Raw genomic sequence first — 18,090 nt, forward strand, 5'->3', positions numbered from 1 at the left:
AATGGTCACCAACAAACTGGGGCCAAGAAACAGATGGACCACCCAGTTGCTGAGCACACTGTCCAACACAATGTTCTTAATTTCAATGACTGCTTCACAGCCTGTGCCATCTAGAACCTTCCCACTAACATCAGCTTTTCTGAATTGTGCAGGGGGAACTCTCCTTACAATGTGCCCCAGATCCCCATAACCTTCCTGTCCTCAACTTTCATCAGTCATTCTCCTTTACTCCTTTATTCCCTTCCCTGTTCTCATTACAGCACTACACAGCCCTCCATTCCACCAAGGACTCAGTCTTTTTACTTCTCTCCTTTTCTGCTTCCTCCCCCAGCCCCTCCCCACCCAACATCTGACCTCTCAACTGCACTTGGGTGCTCTACCCTCTCCCCACCTTGTCGCTCTACGTTCCCACGAGCAATACTTTACCGCCCCCCCCCCCCCCCATCTACCCTTCTATATCTCCCCCTCCCTGCCCCTGCCATGCCCCAGCCTCCTCCTTACCCCCAGCACCCAGACTACTTCTCCTATCATGCACTGCTGCTCACAGTCTGGCCTCATCAGACACAGACTTTGGTCTTGCGCTGTGACTCTGCATCTCTGCTTTATGGTGAGCAGCAACTATCCTTTTCATAATATTGCCTTATTCCATTCTGTATTTTCCACTGTTTAAATTGTTCTCAACAACAATGATAGACTGCTACAGTCATACATGTATGCACCACTTGAAAATTATGTGCACATGGTGGACAGCAGACTAAATGCACAAGGAAAGAGTTAAAGCTGTCTTTGAGATAGATGGGTTGAGAAGAAGACTGAAGAAGTAAGATAAGCTCTTAGTTTTGAACTTTGTAATGTGAGAGATATAGACATGTGATGTCTGAATGTTTACAATCTTGTCTAACATCAACCAAAAACATAACTGATGTGGTAGAAGTCCCAACAACTATGCATTAATGGCAAACATTTTCCGTCACATTTCAACATCAGGAACAGAGTATCAATGTCACAATTGCTTACTCTCGCTCTTTGCTTCCCATTAAGGTTAGGGAAGGATGGTTGTGTGATTTATGTAGTTGATCTGTAGTATCTAAGCAGGGTTATCATATTTCAGACCAAATGAGTATTGCAGAATGTGATGGCTTTGGGCCCATTCTCCCAGGTCTCTGGCTTTTTATCTCCACATGCCTTTCAATAGTAATCGTTGAAACTGTGCAACTGTGCACATAATGATGAATTTCTCTTTATCTATCTGTTGGAAATGTTTGGCAAGCTCAGTGATGTTACTACCTGAGGATTTGCTAGCTGACATGAATAGGTACCATATTTACTCGAATCTAAGCCGCACTCAAATCTAAGCCGAACCTGAAAAATGAGACTCGAAATCAAGGAAACAAAAATTTTCCTGAATCTAAGCCGCACCTGAAATTTGAGACTCGAAATTCAAGGGGAGAGAAAAGTTTTAGGCTGCACCTCCAAATCGAAACAAAGTTGGTCCATTGTAATATGAGACACAATTTAGGTCGAATGAATGACGATACAGCTACAGTAGTTTGGTTCGAGACGTAAGCTTAGCAGTTAAGCTTTACCAGGTAGCCTTTGCTATGTGTCAGGCGCTCCGTCCGTATTTATACAGGTACCCTTCCTTTTTCACGTGCTTGGTCTGGTTTGAATTGATTTCTTATTTTTCTTTGCTCTGATAAGTGCCGTTCTCTTTGTTATAGGTGTTTATGTCACTCTAAGCTGAAGATGCATTACTGTACTGTGTCATGCATTGTTTGTCGCATTCTGATAATGAGTGTATACGGCCTGTCACCGCTCGCGGCATGGCTTGCTTTTTGTGCGCACTACCGCCGCTTACACACACACACACACACACACACACACACACACACACACACACACACACACACACACAAAAGGGAGAGGAATCATCTCATTAGCAAAACAATGGCAAGAGACTGCTATTTGTTGTTACTTACACTGCTGCTTTCTTTGGTAATGATCAACAAGAACCAAATAATAGACTGTGTATGATAGAAGATGTCCTGAACGAGAGTTTAGCGAAAAATTTTCTCCATTTGAAAATCTTTGCAGACGCCTCTTTAGTACATTACATTCTGCACAGAAATTAGAGTCATCTTAGATTTAAAAATCTAGTCAATTGCCATGCTTCATTTCTGACTATATCACTATTACATATAAGAATAATACGAATATAAACATGACATGATATGTATATTCCTCCGCGTTTGCTGTTGTCTCACTCTAGTTTTATAGTTTATTAGGCAGACAGAATTTAAATGAGATAGCAGCAAACACGAAAGAATATGTGGCAAAATGTTTGTATTCGTATTATTCTTATGGTGAAGAGAATACTGCATGTGATTCACAATTCATAAAAGTTCCTATTAGCAACCATCTCTTCTCACAGGTAGGAAAAAATTCAGGACGTAGAGTTGGCCATATTGACAAACATGCCTAACAGTATTGCCAGTCGGATTTTCGTAGTACACTGAAAGGCTGCAACATTCAAAGGTGAACAATATGGAATTTATATTTACTTCGATGGATAATGTATGAAAATGCAGTGGTCGAAACTCAGGGCTGAGGAAAAAAAGCTCGTCTTCCACCCCCCCCCCCTTTTTTTTTTTTTAAATGTATTCACTGACGCTGAGGTTTTGGTGCCAGTATATATCTTTGTGTCTGCAAAGCATGCCTGTGTAGCGCTATATATATTCGACGGCAGAAGTTAGTTGTGGCGGCACCTACCAACATTTTTCAGAACTTCCGCTTACTTTGCACTCGATTCTAAGCCGCAGGTGGTTTTTTGGATTAAAAAAACTGGAAAAAAGTCCAGCTTAGATTTGAGTAAATACGGTATCAGGTTTGATAACAAATGAAAATTGCAGTTAGTCTGCATTTACAATAATGCATCAATCTGACCAAGTGCCACAACAAATTTTGTTGGCAATCAAAAATGTTATATTGCCTTACAGAATTTTTTGCTTCAGCTCATAATATCATTCTCATATCCTCAAGTTCCCATAAATTTCTCTGTTCAGGATATACATTGTTTCAGAGATGATAGTTCACAGAGTAACTGGCACAAGCTTGCAGAGAGAAACAGTTACTATGTGAATGGCTAGACCGCATTGTCCACCATCTGTCTTTTCCTTCGATATCAATGACATGTGGGTGAACTGATAGCATTTAAAATAGTAAATTGGGTTCTTCATGTGGAGCCTTATACTGTGGTGTAAAGCCACCATTAATGTGAACTATTTTAGAGATTGACCCCAAAATCTCTCTCTCATTCCACTTGAAACTTTTTTTCATTCATTACATCCCTGCATGACACAACATTCTCAAATGTCCATGTCACTGTGCCACTCAGTCTCTCTCACATTCTGCCAGTAAAGAAAGGAGGAGGCAGGATTGGAGTTTAGCATCCTGTCCATGACGAGATCATCAATGATAGAACACAAGCTCAGATTAGGGAAATATGAGGAAGGAAATTGGTTGTGTCCCTGGAAACAGAACCATTCTAACATTTTCTTTAAGCAAGTTGGAGAACTGAAAGAAAACCTAAATCTGAAAAATCTGACATGGAACTGACCACTGATTCTCTCTAACATGTATCAACTGCAGCAACTTGCCCAGTTTCTTTCCTCAAGCAATGTCTCATTCTGCAGTTTGATGACCAGTTGAGAAGCTGCAGTCTCCATTATTAAAGTCTGTTGAATAAGTTTTTGACCGATTTCTAAGTACCAGCTATGTCCTTCAGTACTTCTATCTTCAGGTATTATGATATGATTATTAAATGGCAGCACACACATTTGGATGAGTGATAACTAGCATTATTGTCCTGCAAAGTGCCTATAGTGAAATCTGCAAGAATAGAACTGAAAGTGTAATGCTGATTCCTGTCGACAGGCTTTGATTTTATTGTTACTCTGTGAGACAGTACCGTATCATAGTTACACAGACCTTATACTTTCTTGTAGCTCATCTAGAACAGGTCATGAATGAAAGGGCAATCACTTTCTGGGGATATTTATTGATACATGCATTCTGTAGCATACAATGACTATCCGATTGTGACTAAATTTTTAAAGAATGTGGAAATAATGTCAAATCATAAAAAGCAATACTGACATCTGCCCTCATTGTAGGCCACCTCCAAGAATGAGCTGTTGTTCTTCATAAAAACTTAACGTTTGTGTTAGGAAGGTATGTTTGTAATACTGAAATTGTCTTGAAGGTAAATGATTGGCCAACAGCTAACTAACTGTCAGGTTACATAAGAGGAACCTAAGAAAATCAACAATATTACACAGACATCTGTATACACAGTGAATGACTGAAAAATAGTTTTTGCGTGCTCCTACAATTTGGGGTACAATTACTGTAATTTAAAATCATAACCAAGGTACATGAATATTTGGGAAACAAAATAATTTCTCAAGAGCATAAAATAGTAAATCAAAGATTGTGAATCAGATAGGCGATTGGAGGAGTGGGATGATCACAAGGGTTATACATTATTTTACAAATATATGTCTCTCTTTGTTCATTTGGACCATTTTCCCCACATTTTTTATTTTCTTGGCACATAAATGAGGATAGTACCAGTTCTTGTTTACTACTGAGCCCTGTGTATTACCACTCTCTTCTTTTTGATATTAAGAACAGGTACTATACCATACCTTCACAAAACTTTACAACTAATGTACCTGCAAGATTAAACATGAAGTGAAATAAGGAAGATTTTTTTTTTTTTTTTTTGCTCGGTTCTTTGAAGAATGTATTCACATCTCTTGCATGAATTTCAATGCAAAATAGTGCACCAATGCTCAACGATGAAGTACTTACGTTTCTGCAGGAAGCACATCCCAGTTAGTGATGTAGATGGATGGCAGCATTTCTATAGTGACAGATACAGCACACATACGGCAATATCCATCTGTCAGCCCAGGACCCCCAGAATAGCGCAACTTCAGCTGACCTTCAAGAACCTACAAATAAAAATATAATGCAATCAACCACAGAGTTTAGTGCAGTTATCTGCAAAGATTTAGCGTTAATGTTGAGAATGGGCTGCAAAAAAAGCAAAATAATAAAAATTATTGTATGGCAATGATGGCTGGGAGGCTCCATCCGGGGAAGTTCAGATGCTGGGTTGCAAGTCTTATTTCAGGTGATGCCACATTGAGTGACTTGCGTGTCAGTGATGGTGAGGACAACACAACACCCAGTCCACAAGCGGAGAAAATCTCCAACCTGGCCATGAATCGAACCTGGACCCACTGCATGGTAGGCAAGCTGTTACCACTCAGCTAAGAAGGTGGACAGAAAGCATAATAATTACTTAATGATATAAATTAGACATTAGTTTTACATCAAAAGGAAAATTCAATCAAAAAACCTAATAAGATGGTATGCTGAAAAGTAATGACTCCAGATTTTTTATATGAAAACTCTTAAAGCTTTTTAAATAAAACCAAACATTATTAACATTCTACATCTTTATTCTTCATGTCCACAGATTTATTTCTCAATGTAGTCACTCTGGTCACGAATACATTGCTCCAAATGAGACACCAGTTTTTTTATACCATCACTGTAGAATGCTCGACTTTGTTGAACGAGCCACAACCTTACCTCTGCCTGTACCACTTGATCATTATGAAAGTGAAGTCCTCGAAGGAGTTCACATAATAAGTGGATGGGGCCAATTTGGAACCACATAGAAGATGATCAATGACAGTGAACCCAAGGAAACTGATTGTTGCAGATGTCACACTGCTCATGTGTGGTCTGGCATTGTCAAGCTGAAGGAGAGGGTGCTCCATATGTAGACAAACTCTTCAAGTTTGAAACTTGATTACAGCACACCGTTTCTCACGTACTCACATAGTTACATTACATACTACAATTTGGCACCCTCTAGTGGCTGAGGGCTGCAAATATGTAGACACGAATAATAAAGATGGAGAATGTTAATAACATTTATTTATTTGAAAAGCTTTAATGCTTTCCACATAAAAAATTCAGAGGCATTACTTTACAGCAAGCCCTTGTAAAATATGAGAGAGAACTGTTGGCCATACTGAACTTCAGAAGGCAAAATGTATAGTACTGCCAACAGACACATATTTAAGAAACATGATGAAACTGTCCTAGCTTTCAGAACTATTAGTTTTTTCATCAGGGAAGACAGAGGGATAGAAGTTGGGAATGATTAAAAAGGAAGGGAGGTCCCTCAGACCCCAGAATGTGAGGTATCCTCCTGAAGTGAGGACAAGGGTACAGAAAGATCTTGATGGGGATATCAGACAAGGTACAACATTAATTTTACAGTTACAGAAAATGAAAAAGCAGCCAGTTGAGCAGTAAATTACATATATGATGTGGACACTACAGGTGTATCACCACAAACTTGTACTCACAGGCAGTTCAAAAAATGGCTCTGAGCACTATGGGACTCAACTGCTGTGGTCATCAGTCCTCTAGAACTTAGAACTACTTAAACCTAACTAACCTAAGGACATCACACACATCCATGCCCGAGGCAGGATTCGAACCTGCGACCGTAGCAGTCGAACGGTTCCGGACTGCGCGCCTAGAACCGCGAGACCACCGCAGCCGGCGTCACAGGCAGTATATTACACCTGTAACTAAAGGTGCTGCCAAAGAAAAATCTAAACCCATTACCTTAATATGTAATATAAAATAGTAATAGTGATAAATAACTGAAAAAAAACACAGAAGAAATTAGTCTACAGACAGCAAGGATTATAATGATAAACTGAATGAGGATGCTCAAGTCTAACTTGCTAGCATTCTTGCTAAACTGGTTGAGAAAACCATTGCCAGTATATGTAAAACTAAAAACAGCACAAAATACAAAATCAGATAAAACTTTAAAATGTCCAGTGCCTTTAAGTATCTTGACTGCAAATCCCTTTAGTGAGGTTACCATGACAGTTTCAAGTCAAATATTAGGTCACAAATTCTCATGAAATTTAAGAACAGACCGCTACCCTTCATTTGCAGACCAAGTAAACTAATGACAGGTGAAAATTGTTAAAACTGACAAACATGCATTTATTTGTAGAAAATATTTAGCCATTTTCTTCAACTCGCATCTCTACGTGAGTATAAACAAAAAAGGCATCCATACACAAGAAGCACTCCTTTCCATGAACATCATCGTTTCAATGGCAATCATAGAGAGACAAACTTGAACTTTATTAAGAGACAACATTCTAAACATTCTTGACGGAAAGGATCATATGAACACAGACAGATGACTAATGATGAAACACCAATGGTGTAGCTATCCAAGAATATCATATCTAAGTTGTGTTGTACAGCATAGGAGTCAGATCAAGCAATCGTGGTATGGCCATCATTCTATGTTTATGATAATGCAACATCTTTATTTTTGCATATATGTGATACACATTTTGGACTGCCTCCTGTTGTGACATCGCACATGGCTTGATGGTAATTTCATTGTTGTGTGGGGCTGGTCGGCAAGCTACTGACATAGAAGCAAAAGCAGCATTACAAGTGCACTTGTAGAAGTTTGTATTTGTATCTATGCTGTTGGCTGGCACCTGATTTGACATACTGCCTCTGAAGAAACTTTTTTTTAACTGCCTCTGATGAAACTTTTTTTTTTTAACTATGAAGGCAAAGGATGTAGTGCCAATAGCCTTGCCGCAGTGGTAACCCAATTCCTGTCAGATCACCAAAGTTAAGTGGTGTTGGGCTGGGCTAGCACTTCGAAGGGTGACCATTTGGTCTGCCGAGGGCTGTTGGCAACCAGGGTGCACTTGACCCTTGTGAGGCAAACTGAGGAGCTATTTGACTGAGAAGTAGCAGCTCTTGTTTTGAAAACCAATATACAGCCGGGAGAACAGTGTGCTGACCACATGCCCCTCCATATCCGGATCCAGTGATGCCTGTGGGCTGAGGATGACACAGTGGCCGATTGGTACTGTTGGGTCTTCACAGTCTGTTCAGTTTTTAGTTTTAGAAGGATATAGTAAATTTGGGTTGCTGCAGTTGTTTAATTTCAAAGCATGGAAAATCTAGGAGAGAATAATGACACTATCTCAAAATCTTTGCAATATAGTGAATGTCTGTTTAATTTCTTTGTTTCAGCATTAGGTACTCAGTTGGGGACACAAATATCCCACATCTTCTGTTCCCCCGAAACACAGTAATTTCAGCTCCATTCTAAATGATCACCAGAGCAAAACACACAAAATTATGGGAATGAGCACATGACTTTTGCACAGTTTGATTTCTCTGGAGGAGTAGCCTGTTGAGATCTGACAAACTGAGTGTTCCTTTCAAATGACTGGGATGTTTTTTGTTTTGAAAAATTGATCTACTTTCACTTAAATAAAAATTCTGGAAAATACAGTCAGCTCAGTAGAGAGCCAAGAACCTAAATTATCATAATGCAACTGAAGAATGACAAGTAACCTTAAGGTTTCCTGCTACTGAATGGCTCATTTCAGTAGCCAAGTACCCTATAGAACACCTTCTAATATCACATAACACTGAAACTGAATCATGTCCATAGCATACTGTTAAAGAGGACTAACATAGTTCCCCAATCCCTAAATCATGCAACCCAGCTTCATCAAACATGATCTCTGTCAAGTATGAACAATGTCCTGGGGCGCATGCTTTCTAGAATGACCTGATGGGAATATGAATCTTATCAAATGGGGCATGCACACAAGCGTGCAGAGCTTTCCTGGCAACACATACATGTGGTCTACATCATACACCTCATCCCAAGTAATGAAAAGCTGTCAGTAAATGTCCATAACTGAGTACTGATCGTCTTACATGCTAATCACAAAATTTCGTAAGTATGTTGCGGCAGTATATTACAGCAGACAGAGCAAAGCCAAGCCTTCAGCACAATGATGGCTGTGTGTCATGATGAAGAAAGATCAGGTTTCAACATCCCATCTACAACAAGACCATTTAAGACAGATCAGAAGTTTGGGTAGGATAAAACTGTGATAGGAAAGCAGTCACGTTTTTTTGCAAGGAGCTATTCCAGGATTCACCTTCACCGATTTAGGAAAACCATGATACATTAAAATCAGGATGGTCAGATAAAGATTTGAACATTGTTCTTTTGAAATGTGAATTCCTCAACCAGATTCCTTAAACACTGAGCTGCTTTGCTTGGTTGGCACAAATCAATGCTTCAATCTTTGGTGGGATATGATACCAGGAAAGGGATCCACAGCCTGCAGTTGGTTATTCAAGTTAAAGGAACGTACTGAGTGCAAAGAAGAACAGTTCATAAGTCATGTGTTTGTAGCAGCACCTTATTTAAGGCACAACAGATAATGACAGTCTGCAATTAGAAAGGAAAAAAAAAAAAAAACAAAAACAAAGAACCTTGGGCATTTCGCATGAGAGATTTTCAATTCAAATATGAAGGGGGGGGGGGGGGGACCCACACAAAGATGTATTTATTCACTTCTCTGACCTCCCACCAATCCTGCAACTTTTCGCATCTGGTACGGGCTCTTACAGATCTCTCTCTCTCTCTCTCTCTCTCTCTCTCTCTCTCTCTCTCTCTCTCTCTCTCTCTCTCTCTGGTGGATTTTCGATTTCTAATTTTTTATCATACTATTTGCAGAACTTCACACTTTTTGCTATACGGCTATTTAGATGATATTTTCACATTCTGCTTCCAGCAATGGCTGAAATTCTCAAAAATCTGTCCTTTACATAGCTATTTCTGCCACTCTGTCATTGTAAGGTTTTGCAGCTACAGTCCCCCACATCGAATCTTCCTTTTCATCTCAATTTTTTTAGGCTCTACTGCTTTGCTTTATTTCTGAAAGATCTGCTATTTTTGTTCTCTTCTAAACACATTCAGTTATTGTTTTTAATTAGTGTTCTAAGATTTTGTAAAAATGTTATAAATATCACATTGTATTATCAAGAAGGCAAAAACCATGTCTTATCCAAACAAAAAATTCAAAATTCCAGGAACAGGACAAGTGCAATTTGGTGCTTCATTAGACATGAAAAAAATGAACTCAGCGAGACAAATGATAGTGAATTCACAGATGTTAGTTCCATAAAGACAGATGATACAAAATTAAAATCATTGACTACCAAATTAAATGAATTTCCTACTGCAGTTAACAAAATGGAAGGAAAATTGTCCATTGAAAGCATGTCCAGTAAACTTACTTAGTAGTGCATACTCCCCCAAAAGACATCAGTTTTCACCTCTCACCTAGTCCGCCCCCGGTAGCTGAGTGGTCAGCGCGACAGACTGTCAATCCTAAGGGCCCGGGTTCGATTCCCGGCTCGGTCGGAGATTTTCTCTGCTAAGGGACTGGGTGTTGTGTTGTCCTAATCATCGTCATTTCATCCCCATCGACGCGCAAGTCGCCAAAGTGGCGTCAAATCGAAAGACTTGCACCAGGCGAGCGGTCTACCCGACGGGAGGCCCTCGTCACACGCCATTATTATACCTCTCACCTGTTACAGAGACAACAAAAATCAATGGGTAACTAAAAAGTAATAACTCTTCTGGCTTTGATGGGTTTCAGCCAAAGTACTAAAATCTTCTGCTGACTTGGGATTGCCACCCTTGAGTCACCTTTGTAGTCAGTCAATGTGTCATGGAGTATTTCATGAAAGACTGAAGTATGGAGGAGTAACACCATCATACAAAAGTGGAGTTACCGTATTTACTCGAATCTAAGACGCACTTTTTTCCGGTTTTTGTAATCCACAAAACCGCCTGCGGCTTAGAATCGAGTGCAAAGTAAGCGGAAGTTCCGAAAAATGTTAGTAGCTGCTGCCACAACTAACTTCTGCCGTCGAATATATGTAGCGCTGCACAGGCATGCTTTGCAGGCACAAAGATAAATACTGGCGCCAAAACCTCTGAGTCAGTAAATAAATTTTTTTAAAAAAAAGGTGGAAGACGAGCTTTTTTCTCCACTCTGGCTTTCGACCACTGTATTTTCATACAACATCCAACGAAGTAAATACAAATTCCGTATTGTTCATCTTCAAATGTAGCAGCATTTCAATGTACTACGAAAATCCGACTGGCAAGACTGTTTGGGATGTTTGTCAATACGCCCAACACTACGTTCTGAACTTTTTCCTACCTGTGAGAAGAGATGGTTGCTAATACGAACTTTTATGAATTGTGAATCACATGCAGTATTCTCTTCACCATAAGAATAATAAGAATATAAACATTTTGCCTTGTATTCTTTCATGTTTGCTGCTATATCCTTTAAATCCTGTCGGCCTAATAAACTACGAAACTAGAGTGAGACAACAGCAAACGCGGAAGAATATACATATCATGTCATGTTAACATTCGTATTATTCTTATGCCTAATAGTGATACAGTCAGAAATGTAGCATGGCAATTGACTAGATTTTTAAATCTAAGATGACTAATTTCTGCGCAGAATGTAATATACTAAAGAGGCGTCTGCAAAGATTTTCAAACGGAGGAAAATTTTCGCTAAACTCTCTTTCAGAACATCTTCTGTCATACACAGTCTATTATTTGGTTCTTGTTGATCATTATCAAATAAAGCAGCAGTGTAAGTAACAACAAATAGCAGTCTCTTTCCATTGTTTCGCTAATGAGACAGTACCACTCTTTTTTTTTTATTGTAAGTGGCGGTAGTGTGCACAAAAGCTAGCCATGCCGCGAGCGGCGACAGGTCGTAAATACTCATTATCAGAATGCGACGAACAATGCATGACACAGTACAGTAATGCATTTTCAGCTTAGAGTGATGTAAACACCTATAACAAAGAGAACGGCACTTATTAGATCTAAGAAAAATCAAGCAATCAATTCAAACCAGACGAAGCACGTGAAAAAGGAAAGGTACCCGAATCAATACGGATGGAGCGCCTGATGCATAGCAATGGCTACCTGGTAAAGCTTAACTGCTAAGCTTACGACTCAAACCAAACTACTGTAGCTGTATCGTCATTCATTCGACCTAAATTGTGTCTCATATTACAATGGACAAACTTTGTTGATTTGGAGGTGCGGCCTAAAACTTTTCCCTCCCCTTGAATTTCGAGTCTCAAATTTCAGGTGCGGCTTAGATTCGGGAATTTTTTTTTCCTTGATTTCGAGTCTCATTTTTCAGGTGCGGCTTAGATTTGAGTGCGGCTTAGATTCGAGTAAATACGGTAAGCAACTTATCTCCCGTTATAGATTGATCTCACTCCTTCCTTTGTTCTCAAAAGTTTTTTGATACAGTAGCATACAACAGGATACTGGTCCAATTTTCTGAGAATAACTTTTTAATAACAGCTGTGTGTAGGTTTTGTTGCAACGTTGGGCCATAGGGCACACAGAAAAGCTACGCATGCTGACCGTTACTTGCACAAAGATCCTAACCAACACCCCAGACAAAATGATGTGTAATTAAAATCTTGGTGGGCAGGGCAAACAAAATTTATGAACTGACTTATTTAAAAGATAAGCTTGAACACCTACCATGAACTTCAAAAAGAATGGTTATTCCAACAACTTTGGCCAAGGGAGAGAATAAGGATCAACAAGGAACGACACCCACTCAAAGGGAAAACTTCCTTCTGTTCATCAGTGTGATTACAGATCAAATTGGGAAAGTGTTAAGCAAGTATGGTGTGGAAACAACCTTGAGACCCATAAGGAAAGTAGAAGAATGTTTAAGATCCGCAAAAGGTATGCGACATCCTTTGGTTACACAGTGTGCACATGAAATTCCTTGTAGTTGTGGTTGAGTTTGTGTGGGTACCGCAAAAAGAAGTTTTAACATCCTTCTGATTGAACACAAGAGGAATTACACCCTGGGAGACATGGATAAATTGGTTGTACCAGAACCTCTTTACCAAGAGAGTGATCATGAAATAAAATACACCGACAAGAATGTCATATCAAAAACTTCGCACTACTATGTTCATATGTATAGAAAGGTTATTGAGATTTACACAAACACAGAAATAATTTTCACAGAAAAGAGGAAGGTATTAAATCAAATAAAATCTGGATGTTAATGTTGCAACATAAGAAATACGATCCATTACTTTCAGTCAAGAATGTTGGCACTACCAGAGATAATTTCATAGCCAACGTAATGAGATGGACTGTGATGCCTCCTACATACCCATATATTCAGTGCTCCCTCATGTTCTGGTTGCAGTTACCTCTGAACATGTCCCCTGCAGTCAAAGAGGAAACATTAGGAGAAAGTTTTATATGTCAACCATGGCCTACTGGCCCTGAAGTTTTAAGTGATGTCAGTACCAGCCGTGAAAGCTTACATTGTATGATAAAATATTGTGTCCCAAACACACATCCCATCAATCTCATTTTTTACCATCCATAATGCACCCATCACCTTTCCAGATCACATCTGGAACTGTAAACCCTGACCTTGGTCAGACAGTTGATCATTGATCAGACAATCAAACAAACATGATGAGTCTTCTATTGAACGAATCCACTCGTTTGGACAGTCATGACAAGATTATCCAGGTGAAGGCACCATTCAGATTCGGTGGGGTGTCACATAGGACAAAGGCAAGTCAGAGCGCCTAGTGATACACTGAATGAACAAACAAACACGCAACATATTCCACATAAGAAGGTGCTAAAATTTAACAAACCAGGAAGATTTTCGTATTTTGCAACAGTAAATATAAATGCTTTAAGGAAAGTTGGTAAATTGAAACATTTAACAGATGTCTTAGATCAACAGAACATAGTTATCACAGCTCTTCAACAGTTACACAATACTGACCAGGACCCGATTGAATCAAAAGGATATCGACTTTATAAGGGACCACCAGGGGAAAGGGTAATAGAAAATGTTCCCCAATTTGGTGTGGGTTTCTTGGTACATAATAGAATATTGGATTCCATTGCGGTTTTTTCTTCCAATTCCTCAAGAATGGTATTGTTAACAATTAAGGTGGAAAACAAAAGATACACACTGATAAATATTCATGCTCCAACTAACGTTAAAAATAGAACTGACAAGGATGAAACAGAAAAATTCTGGTATGAACTTAATCAACTAGTAAGGACCATACCGGATACTAACATTAAAATTCTGCTTGGAGACTGTAATGCGAAGATAGGCCGAGAAAAGAAATTTCGAGGTGTGATGGGGCAATGGCCAGTGCATGAACTTACAAACAAACAAGAACAAGGAATGGTTAATTGAATTTTGTACTACAAGTGGATTGGTTTTGAAGACAAGGTTTAAGAGAAGACCACATAAGTTAATGACATGGAAATGCCCTAACGTCAAACTAGGAGAGTTCCAGATAGATCATGTGGCCATGGATCAGAAATTCCATAAGGAAATCTATAATGTTAAAGTGCTGTGTGGCATTTATGTTGCTTCAGACCACTAAATTTCAAAAATTAAAATCAAACTGACACCTAAAACAACAAGCAAACCTTGAAAGTTAGATACAGTAAGTACATATGACCCTAGTTATATTATTAATAATCAGATATATTATGAGAGATCAAGTATACCTTTAAGTGACAACCTAGAAGCCACTATGAATCAAATAAACCTTGGCTGAAGAAGTAGCTCCTGTACGGAAATGCAAGAAACATGTTTGGAGGAATGAGGAATCTGATGTAGCGATTCAACATAGACATCAGGCCTGGTTAAATTACCAACAAAGGAGAACTGAAAGCTCCTGGAAGGAATTAACAAATGTTAGATGATCAACCGCTAAAGAAATTAGAAAGGTCAAAAGGCAATTTCATAAGGACTCGCTAAAATCTATCGAGGATGCTTTCAATCACCACAAGACAAGAAATTACTATCAGACATTCAAACAGTACCTGTCAAAATACACTCCACCTACTCTTATGATGAAGGATACAAACAGAAAGGAATATTGGCTGAATATTTCAAACAGTTACTAAATAGTATGGAAGCTGTACATCAATTGGAATTTGACCCCTATCCAAGAAACAAAACGCATTTAGAAAGAGTTATGCCCCTACATCCAGATGAAGTACGAGCAGCGATTAACTCACTTCAGAATTACAAAGCAGCAGGTGAGAACCAACTAGCAGCAGAACTTCGACGACATGGAAATGTACAAACTATTCTGAACTTACGCAAACACATTACTGACATTTGGAATACTGGGAAGTTATCAGAGGAATGGAATGTTGCAATAATCGATCCACTACACAAAAAAAGGAGATGGATCGGATCCAAATAATTATAGGGGTCTATCCTTGCTGGATATTACTTATAAAATTTTTTCCGAGGTTCTGTATTTCAGAATTCATGAACAGCTTGATGGTGAACTAGGCGAATATCAAGGAGGCTTTTGTCCAAGATAAAGCTGTCCTGATCAAATTATTAGTCTCAAATGGATAATGAAACATCAAAGGGCCAGGAACAAGAAGCTAATGATCACATTTGTCGATTTAAAAAATAAAAAAAAATTAAAAAAATCCTATGATTGTATCCATCGTGAATCTCTACTGTCAATTCTTAAAGAATTTGGTTTACATCAGAAACCTGTCAATCTCATTGCAGTCACCCTTCAAAATACCAAAGCTAGAGTAAGGTCCAGAAATGAAGACTCTAAACATTTTGAGATTCATACTGGCCTCCGACAAGGCAATGGATTGTCTCCATTATTGTTCAATTGTGTGCTGGAGAAAATCATGCATGAATGGAACAAGATATGCCCGCCATCTGTTAAGACTGGAAGATAAATTTGGCATTTGCAGATGACTGGGCACTGTTTGCAAACAATATTGATGAAGCAAAGGTTCAGATAGAACAACTAGAAAGATCAGCGGCAAAGGTTGGATTGCAAATTTCGTTTGAGAAAACAGAAATGATGCCCAGCTTCCCAGTTGACACATCCCATATCATACTCCATAATGATCAAAAAATTAAAGTAGTAAAAAAGTTTAAGTATCTTGGTAAGATTATTACCTGGAATGCTAATGAAAGAGCATCAATAGAGAGTAGAACATTGAAACTACAGTGAGCACAGAGAACCACATGGCCCACCTACAAAAAAAAACAATCTCTCTCAAGAAATGCTAAATTTCGACATTACCCCACTGTCGTTAAACCAGAAGCAACATATGCAAGTAAAACACTATTGAAACTAAATACTCAAGCAACAACTGACAAATTGCAGAAAGTTGATAGAAGAATACTCCGAACAATTATCAGTAAAAAACTTCGAGTTAATGGGCAGTGGAGAGTTTTGCCCAATTCAGTAGTGTATAAAGAAAGTGAATCCATTATTGACACAATGCGGAAAAGGAGGATTACATTTTTTGGCCACATATCTCGCCTACCAAAACCTGAAGCAACTTTTTGACTATTTCTGGAACAGTAAAACCAAAAACATCTTGTTTAAAGAAGTACAAAGTGATCTGGATAAATTGAACATCACCACACACCAAATTCAACACACAGAAGAGAAACTGCTTCTGAAGAAAAAATACACACAGCTGACATTCAAACCATCAGAATGAGCAGCCAGATCACAGCGAATGAAGAAATTTTGGAAAATCAAGAAATTGCTGACTGCTAAGACCTAAACTTAATCATAGTACGCTCCGTTGTATTATGTTTGATTTTAGTGCTCCAATGTGGGCGCAAACTATGTAAATAAATAATTGTGTCCCAAAAGATTTGGTGCTCTGGCCCACTCCAGATCTTGACCTAGACAAATGATTCATTTGGGACATTGGAGGACTCTTCAAAACTATATCGAGTGCTGATGATACAAATATACTGATAAAATGCCCAAATACAGTCACATAAGAAACAAACAAGAGAATAATGATGGCTCACAAATTCTTCACATTTTAAAGCCTAACCCTTAATCTTGTAAAAACTCATATTATGCCATACCAAACAAACAAAAAATGACTTACAGATACCAGAAATAGAGTTAAAAGGACATACACTGGATGAGACTCCATGTGTGAAGTTCTTGAGTATCCTGTCAAATAATAAACTGAGATGCCAACTGCATTAAGTCAAACAAAAAGCTCAGTTTTGTCTCCTTTGCACTCACTGTGCTGACTTGCAGAGAATATTGTCAGCATATGTTGCATACTTTCACTCAATTCTGTGCTATGGAATAATCTACTGGGGCACAGTAGCTATGGTGAAAAAGAATTTACTGTAAGAAAATACCAAGAATGTGTGTAAACTGCAGAGAACATCATACACAATCCTCTTCAGGGATGTATGGATTCTTACATGTGCTCCCTAATGGTATTTATAGTTAATAACAAGAAAGAATTTAGGAATAACTCAGCAATTTACAAGCACAGTATCAAAAGTAGAAATAATTTCCATACAGGCTGTGCATCCAGCTCTAGGGTTCAGAATGCTGTTTTATATTCTTGTGCAAAAGCCCATAAACGGGTTGCCAGAAGATATCAGACAAGAAATTTAAAATTCCCAAATATTTACACACAAAGTCAAAAGAGGAACCTAATTAGAAATTTCATCTATAATACATCCAAATTCTTTGACTTAAGGATGTAAATTCTGCCTAAATCTAATATTTGAATGGGATAAATCCTAATTTCGCTAATAATCAGACAGCTAATAGCAGTCGTAAAGTTAAAATGTTTTGAAAGAAGTAGTGACTAATAACAGCAACTGAGAAGGGAGAGCATTGGCTTCTTTCAAAGTAACTATTTTTGCTTCTAGCATACATGAATAAAGTAATCTATGTAATTACCATAATAATGTTTGAGTAGTGACAGTTATGGGCCTTTCTGGTACTTGAATTCAAATCCTGGTCCAGAACACAGTTTTAATTAATCTGCCAGAAAGTTTCATATCAGCACACGCCTCGCTGCAAAGTGAAAATTTCATTCTGGAGTGACAGTTATGATTTGTTTTTAGTATATTTTGCAGAAGCCAATGGCCTTGCTGCAGTGATAACACTGGTTCCTGTCAGATCACCGCAGTTAAAGTGCTGCCGAGCTTGGCTAGCACTAGGATGGGTCACCATCCGGGTCTGCCGAGT

The 18,090-nt window shown here is 38.6% G+C and overlaps 1 protein-coding gene across 2 annotated transcripts in view; it reads right to left on the bottom strand.

Moving 5' to 3' along the window:
- The window catches only part of LOC124595481 (protein brunelleschi), a 249,419-nt gene that overhangs the window by 37,819 nt on the left and 193,510 nt on the right, over positions 1–18,090 (bottom strand). For both annotated transcript variants that reach the window (XM_047134241.1, XM_047134242.1), the window contains exon 19: positions 4,873–5,015. In XM_047134241.1, coding sequence (XP_046990197.1) covers positions 4,873–5,015 — 143 coding nt within the window. The remainder of the gene's footprint in view (positions 1–4,872; positions 5,016–18,090) is intronic.

Source organism: Schistocerca americana, chromosome 2 (genome assembly GCF_021461395.2).
Source record: "Schistocerca americana isolate TAMUIC-IGC-003095 chromosome 2, iqSchAmer2.1, whole genome shotgun sequence".
Lineage (NCBI taxonomy): Eukaryota > Metazoa > Arthropoda > Insecta > Orthoptera > Acrididae > Schistocerca > Schistocerca americana.